This window comes from Macrobrachium rosenbergii, chromosome 13 (assembly GCF_040412425.1).
Source record: "Macrobrachium rosenbergii isolate ZJJX-2024 chromosome 13, ASM4041242v1, whole genome shotgun sequence".
Classification (NCBI taxonomy): domain Eukaryota; kingdom Metazoa; phylum Arthropoda; class Malacostraca; order Decapoda; family Palaemonidae; genus Macrobrachium; species Macrobrachium rosenbergii.
In genome coordinates, this window is record NC_089753.1 from 29756413 (window position 1) to 29764650 (window position 8238).

Below are 8238 nucleotides of genomic sequence, written 5' to 3' on the forward strand. Positions count from 1 at the left end.
GATCTGGGGGGTGTACGAGACGACTGGGCGACCTAGGGCCTTGACTGGGATGCGCTGCACCAGTTCCTCAGGGGCTGGGGCTTCGCCGGCTGGCACTGGGGCGGGGATGTTGAGGTTGACGTTGGAGTAAGCAAGAGCTGGGGCTACAGCTGGGGCTACTACAGCTGGGGCTACAGCAGGGGCAACAACAGCAGCTCCGCCTACTACTGCTGGTGCAGCTGCTGCGTAGGCTACTGGAGCAGCGACAGCAGTAGCTCCGAGGACAGGGAGGGCATTGACGTCGACTGCTACTGCTGAGGGCTCGGGGAATTCATGGGTGACCTGACGGAGTTCTCCTTGCACGGCGTATCCAGGAACAGCGACTGGGGCCACTGGGTGAGCCACGGGGAGGACGTCACCTACTTGCTTCAGTTCCACACCTGACGGGACGTGGGCAGTTACCTCGTGCTGTACTGCATAGGGAACAGCAGCTGCATGGATTGCCACAGAAGGTGCTGCTATGCAGGCACTGGCCAACAAAGGCAAAAGCATCTGGAAGAACAAAAAAGAAAAGGCTTAAGACCTTTGAGATAGTGCGCTTAAGTATTAGTAAGTAATGACTTAGTTGCACGACTGTACCATGCGAAATTTGCTACTAACACATTGAAATCTGAGGAAAAAACACTTTTCAAATAGTAAAAAATAAGGAAAAAAAAATAATCAGAGGTTTTTCAGTCCTTTGCACTAAATTAATCCTCAAACAGTTCATGAATTGAAGCTCTTTGAAAAGCTTATCCAACCTCACCCACGGTACTGAAATAAAGTGTCGCCCAAATGGACTTTCATTAGTTGAATATTTACCATGTCATTATAGGGACCGACGCTAATTTAGTTAACTGGTCATCACACACAAATATGGAGCTGGGAAACACATTTGGCTGTTTTTTTTTTCTAACTGGGATTTAAAGGGAATGGTTTGCAGTGCCGCATGACATAGAATAACAGATACAGGAATCGCTCTTAACTGGAATTGGTATATAAGATTTCCCGGGAATCGTTTTTTTCCATCTGGAATATAAATGGATTGGTTTGCATGACAAGAATAACAAATACTGGAATCGCTCTCAAATGGAATTGGTATATAAGATTTCCCGGGAATAATTTTTTTTTTCTAATTGGGATGTAAGATTTCCAGGGAATCATTTCTATATAAAGGGAATGGTTTTGCGTGACAAGAAGAACAAACACAGGAATCGCTCTCATAGATGGATTTGGGATATAAAAATTCCCGGGAATCATTTTTTTCTATCTGGGATTTAAAGGGAATGGTTTGCAATGCCGCATGACATAGAATAACAAACACAGGAATCGCTCTCTCAAATGGAATTGGTATATAAGATTTCCCGGGAGACGATCCGACGGGTCTGGTTCTGATCTTCCAATTGTAAACGACAAGATTGGATTTATGTTCTCATTTGCGGCTTAATAAAGAACGAGATTTTCTGTCGTATTTTCGCGGAACTTGGTATATCTGAGCACGTGGATCTTCAAGCACTGTGAATTATGAATGTGTGAAATGTGTAAATTATAAAGGAAGTTGGCATTTTTCATTGAAAACATTCAGCTGACGATATCTCGCTGTGAAAGCGAAATTTAACAGAAATGATATATTTAGGACATCTTAGAAAAATGGGGAAAAAATGCTTGTTATTCTTCAAAGTAACTCCAGAATTGCTCAGTAGTCTATTGGCAATTTTCCGGGAACGTCATCTAAAGTGAGTAATACGTACCAACAAAAGTTAACAGGATTTATCACTTATATTACTTCAACATTCCTTCTCACTATTTAGCATTATGTGATGTCATTAACGTTTTAATATCGCAACTTTACACGCTGTTCGTGGAGGAGTTAAACCGTTGGGAAGCACTTAATCACTTTCTAATGATGTCAAAACTCGCCTCGAGAATACTGTCACTTTCAAATGGGTTTACCTTTCCTTTCACTGGTATTGCGGTATAGCGGTTTCACCACTTAGGTATTTCGTGAATTAGGATGATTTATACTGTTATTTTAAAAAGGTGTTGTGTATCCTTACTGTACTGTAGGGCATTATTAGTGAGAGATGTTTACATAATAATTACCTTTTAATGCTCCATCATCTTTCAAAAATGCATTAGTGAGATTATTATGTATCTAAAAATGTTGTTGTATAATATACTGTAGAACATTATTAGTGAGACTGTGCTTGAATGTTAGATACATAATAATTACCTTTCAATGCTCCATCATCTTTCAAAAACTACTTTAGTGAGATTATTATGATTATACTCTATTTAAAAATGCTGTTGTGTATCCTTACTATACTGTAGAACATTATTAGTGAGACTGTGCTTGAATGTTAGATACATAATAATTACCTTTTAATGCTCCATTAATCTTTAAATTTAAAAAGGATTGAATACTATTACACTCGAGCAGTAGAATGTTGTGGAACTCACCAGTGGATTCATGTCGTCGAGTTGAAGAGGCCGTTCGCTCTGGTCTGCCTGTGGAAGGTTCTGCAGGGGTTTATATAGTAGGAAGACAGTGGAAGACGCCCTTGTCCTTGCGAAAGGGATCTTCCCAACGTACGGCCACGCCCTAACTCCTTTGCCCTCACTTCTAGAAGACCCTGAAGGGAGAAGGAGCGAGCGTGAAGGAGACACGCCCCAGACGACGGACCACGGGGGCGGCCATGATTTTCTCCTTTTACTGCTTGTGATGGATCCTCTCAGTGAACTCATTCCGCTTCATTGGCGCTTTTATTGTTATTCCCTTCGCTGGGATTCTTCTGGGCTGGTTTTCTTTGGCGGGTGGGGGGGTGGGGGGCGGGGGGGGGGTGGCGTCTCCTGAGGAAGGAGTGGACTTTTTGGCATTTTTCTCATTTTCAGTTCTGTTTTTTTTTTTTTTTTTTTTTTTTTAGTGAAATTCGTTTATTTTTCCGTATTGTTCTTTTCATACCGTATATACAGAGTTTGTATGTGTTACTTTTAAATATAATTCTCTCTCTCTCTCTCTCTCTCTCTCTCTCTCTCTCTCTCTCTCTCTCTCTCTCTCTCTCTCTCTCTCTCTCCTCCATGTGGATAACTGAAGGGAGAGTTATGTAAGAGTTGAAGAGTTCATACGATTTCTCCCAAAGTTACGATTTTTGGTTGTTTTGCAAGTTACGATTTTTGGTTGTTTTTTTGCAAGTTACGATTTTTTGTTGTTTTCCATGTTGCAAGTTACGGTTTTTTGTTGTTTTCCATGTTGCAAGTTACGGTTTTTTGTTGTTTTCCATGTTGCAAGTTACGGTTTTTTGTTGTTTTCCATGTTGCAAGTTACGGTTTTTTGTTGTTTTCCATGTTGCAAGTTACGGTTTTTGGTAGTTTTCCATGTTAACATCTGTATTTCGACAGTTGTTGAAACATCTAGATTTTATATATATATATATATATATATATATATATATATATATATATATATATATATGTGTATATATGGACATGGACATAACAGGTGGCAGCAAGGTCACTCCCAGGCTCTAGATAGTCGAGTTTCCTTTTCAATATTCTCAAACTTTCTTTTTCGGGCATAAATACCATTTTCATGTAACAAATAAGACAGGAAAATCAATGTACCACGATGGAATTACTTCTTTCGCGAAATTAAAAAAAAAAAAAAAAAAAAAGGATTTTTACCCTTGCTTTTACTGAAGAATTGCTCACTTATTTCATCATATAAACTTTTGAACGACTCAGTTCGGAGAGATCACGTATTCAGCCTGCCAATATTGCTTTCTTTTTTATATATATAGATCCGACCTGAAAGTGTCGATAATTTCGTCCATTGGAGTTTCTCGACGAACTGATTGTGAAGTTATATGTGATAGCTTGGGATTATTAATGTTTTGCGGTTTGTGGTTGTTTTCCATGTTGCAAGTTACGGTTTGTGGTTGTTTTCCATGTTGCAAGTTACGGTTTGTGGTTGTTTTCCATGTTGCAAGTTACGGTTTGTGGTTGTTTTCCATGTTGCAAGTTGCGATTTTTTATAGTTTTCCATGTTGCAAGTTACGGTTTTGGTTGTTTTCCTTGTTAACATCTGTATTTTCGACAGTTGTTGAAACGTCTAGGATTATATATATATATATATATATATATATATATATATATATATATATATATATATATATATATATATATATATATATATATATATATATATATATATATATATATATATATATATATATATATATATATATATATATATATATATACACATGGACATAACAGGTGGCAGCAATGTCACTCCCAGGCTCTAGATAGTCGAGTTTCCTTTTCAATATTCTCAAACTTTATTTCCAACAGGCACCGTTCCGGGCATAAATACCATTTTCAAGGCTGTAACAAATAAGACAGGAAAATCAATGTACCACGATGGAATTACTTCTTTCGCGATATTAAAAAAAAAAAAAAAAGGATTTTTACCCTTGCTTTTACTGCACGTAGGAAGAATTGCTCACTTATTTCATCATATAAACTTTCTGAACGACTCAGTTCGGAGAGATCACGTATTCAGCCTGCCAATATTGCTTTCTTTTTTATATATATAGATCCGACCTGAAAGTGTCGATAATTTCGTCCATTGGAGTTTCTCGACGAACTGATTGTGAAGTTATATGTGATAGCTTGGGATTATTAATGTTTTGTTTCGTAATAATGGTATATCAGGCGTTCATCATTAGAGTGCCTCTCGCCCCAACTTTTTTGAAAATGGCGATTTTCGCCTGATCAGCTTTAAAATAATCCCCCCCTCACTTTTTTTCCAAAAAAGGGGGTGGGGTTGAACTATGATTTGTTTTATGCATACTATTCTGTTCCTGATCGCAAATACTTCGCCTCATAGAAAATTCTACTTTGTATCTTGAAAATAAAGAAATTGGAGCAGGTTGAATTTCCAAAACTGATGGCTTATAACTCAAACTTTTTTTTTTTTTGTGGCGAGAAGACCTTCTGATGCTTAATGCCTCATATATAGGATATATGTTCGAACGATAAACAGAGACGCTTAATCATGGTCTGAAAAAATCACAAGAAAAATTCCTTCCTACTCTTTTAGCTCTGGAAAAGCGAAATCATTTTTGTCTGTGTCAGTCCTGATCTTTTATGTTGAACTTTTATCAGTTTCCCCAGAGAGAGAGAGAGAGAGAGAGAGAGAGAGAGAGAGAGAGAGAGAGAGAGAGAGAGAGAGAGAGGAAATGTGCTTTGGCCTTAATGTTTTCATATCTGTTAAAGAGCGTACAAATCCTTTCATATTTTTATAAAGCCCCAAAGATCAAGTTTGTGAATTTTCCCCTTAGGGGAGTAGTGCCGTCAGTGCACCTCACGCGGTGCACTGTAGGCATTACTTGAGTTCTTTGCAGCGTGCCTTCGGCCCCTAGCTGCAACCCCTTTCATTCCTTTTACTGTGCCTCCATTCATATTATCTTTCTCCCATCTTACTTTCCACCCTCTTCTAACAGCTGATTCATAGTGCAACTGCGAGGTTTTCCTCCTGTTACACCTTTCAAACCACCTCCTCTCAATTTCCTTTCCAGCGCTGAATGACCTCATAGGTCCCAGTGCTTTGGCCTTTGGCCTAAACTCAATATATTCAGGTCAGTAATTATCGTTTAAGCTTCAATCGTTCGCAATTCGGAGAGCTGAGCCTGTGACCTATCTGATACCCTGATACTTTGATACCCTGATAGGCTTCTCATCAACGTCAACCATTTTCGCTCGGGACGTTTTCCAGGAATCGCTGGGCATCAGTTATAATTGACGTCAAATTCGACCTTTTGTAAAGCTGAGATTCTCTCTGTGTCAGGTGTCCCGACACTTCTGACACTTTAGCGTGTCATGAGAATCTTCTAAACAGTTTTGCGTGATTTATATACTCCTAGGTATTGTAACCATGTATGAAGAGAAACTAGTTATTATTATTATTATTATTATTATTATTATTATTATTATTATTATTATTATTATTATTATTATTATTATTATTATGCATATATTTTTTATTATATTTGAACTGACACCACTATGGATTTCTTTATAATAATATAATAATAATAATAATAATAATAATAATAATAATAATAATAATAATAATAATAATAATAATAATAATAATATTATTATTATTATTATTATTATTATTATTATTATTATTATTATTATTATTATTATGCATATATTTTTATTATATTTGCACTGATACCACTGTGGATTTCTTTACTATTATCATTATTATTGTTATTATTATTATTGCCTTTTTTTATCCACTAGAATTTACTGTCACTTCGAAATTTCTTCTCAAATATTTTGTCCTTAACGAATTTTGTTCGTAATGCTTCCCTTCCTAACACCGAGGCCATACTGCTTTCCAAAGCGTGTCAGTGATTACGGGATGGGAAATGTCCTCAAGAAACATTGTAATTTGGTGATCGATCTACGTGAGATTATTTCAGGAAACTAGTGAAAGCCAATGCATAAATGGTCATATTTCCCCGTAGGGGGACAGTGCCGTCAGTGCATCTCGCGCGGTGCACTGTAGGCATTACTTAAGGTTCTTTGCAGCGTGCCTTCGGCCCCTAGCTGCAACCCCTTTCGTTCCTTTTACTGTACCTCCGTTCATATCTTTCTTCCGTCTTGCTTTCCACCTTCTCCTAACAAGTATTTCACAGTGCAACTGAGAGGTTTTCCTCCTGTTACGCCTTTCAGACCTACCTACTCTCAATTTCCTTTCCAGCGCTGAATGACCTCATAAGGTCCCAGTTCTTGGCCTTTGACCTAAACTCTGTATCCGAATCCATTCCAGAACGACCATATTTGATCGCATGGCAATTAAGCACCTGTGTCTCTTCGCTGGAACTACAAATCATTATGACCTCATAGGACCCAGTGCTTAGCCCCTGGCCTAAACTGTATTCCATTCCATTCCATGAACGACCATATTTGATCGCGTGGTAATTAAGCACCTGTGTCTGCGCTGGAAACTACCAGTCTCATTTTCTAGTCCGACTCTGCAATGCAATCGCTGAAATATCCCGTCGACGTTGCAATTCCCCTTTCTCGCGTTCGATCTTCGCGCAAATGGCAAGCACGGACAAGCACTCCATTCGCATTTGACCCGTAATTCCTCCGGTGATTGTAATCTCGATTTTCCCCTCGACTTTCCAGGCATTAAAACGATGGTTCTGGATGATGCATGCGCGGCGGGTTATTGCATTTAACGCATCTGTTTTATTGGTCGCACGTGCTTGCGGCGGAGACGTGCCTGCAAGCATTTAGGGTATTGCTGGGCGTGTGCGGGTACTATAGTCGCTCTATGTTGCAGAGAGTATTTCGGAGGAATTGTCGTAGGTGTTGAAATTTTTCTTATTTCTTATTTCATAATGGCTGTATGAAATCAGCTGTAAACGGCTGTAATTGGCTGTATATTTTCTTTTGCAGCTTCTTCTAAATAGGAATTCTTTTGTATTTTTTGTCAGTTGGTGATAATATTAAATATCAGAATATAATATGCGTGCATGGGATTTTGAAATCCAGTGTCAAATATGTCATGCTGTATGTATTTGATCTGTACTGTTTCCTAATGAATATATATATTTATATATATATATATATATATATATATATATATATATATATATATATATATATATATATATATCTATATTTATATTTATATATATATATATATAATCATTACATATTTCACACTGGATTTCAAAATCCCATGCACACAGATATAATCTGAAATTTAATATCAACTGGATAAAAATAAAAATGCAAAATAAAAATATATATATATATATATATATAATATATATATATATATATATATATATATATATATATATATATATATATATATAATATATATATATATATATATATATATATATATATATATATATATATATATATATATATATATATATATATATATATACACATATATAGATTTCTTGATGAGCAATTGGGCTCTAAAAGTTGATATTTTTAATTGATATTTTTGTAGTTTTGATAGTTGTTTCAGATGATGGTGAGATAAGAGAGGTCTGTTGAGCCATCTCTCCTCTATGGAAGTGAAGTGTGGATGTTGAATGTTAATGAGGAAAGAAGTGAATCTACGCTGCATCACTGTACTTCGGAAATAAAAAGTAACAAGTAAAAAATGCGCCGAAGTTT

At 36.8% G+C, this 8238-nt stretch overlaps 1 protein-coding gene across 1 annotated transcript in view; it reads right to left on the reverse strand.

The window, feature by feature from the left end:
- The window catches only part of LOC136844670 (calphotin-like), a 3380-nt gene extending 602 nt beyond the window's left edge, over positions 1-2778 (reverse strand). Inside the window, exons 1-2 of the mRNA XM_067113922.1 lie at positions 2479-2778; positions 1-531 (exon numbers count right to left, since the gene is read on the reverse strand). The exon at positions 1-531 is cut by the window's left edge and continues 602 nt beyond it. Of these exons, the coding sequence (XP_066970023.1) occupies positions 1-531; positions 2479-2763 (816 nt within the window). The 5' untranslated portion in view covers positions 2764-2778. The remainder of the gene's footprint in view (positions 532-2478) is intronic.
- Between the last annotated feature and the right edge of the window lie 5460 nt (positions 2779-8238).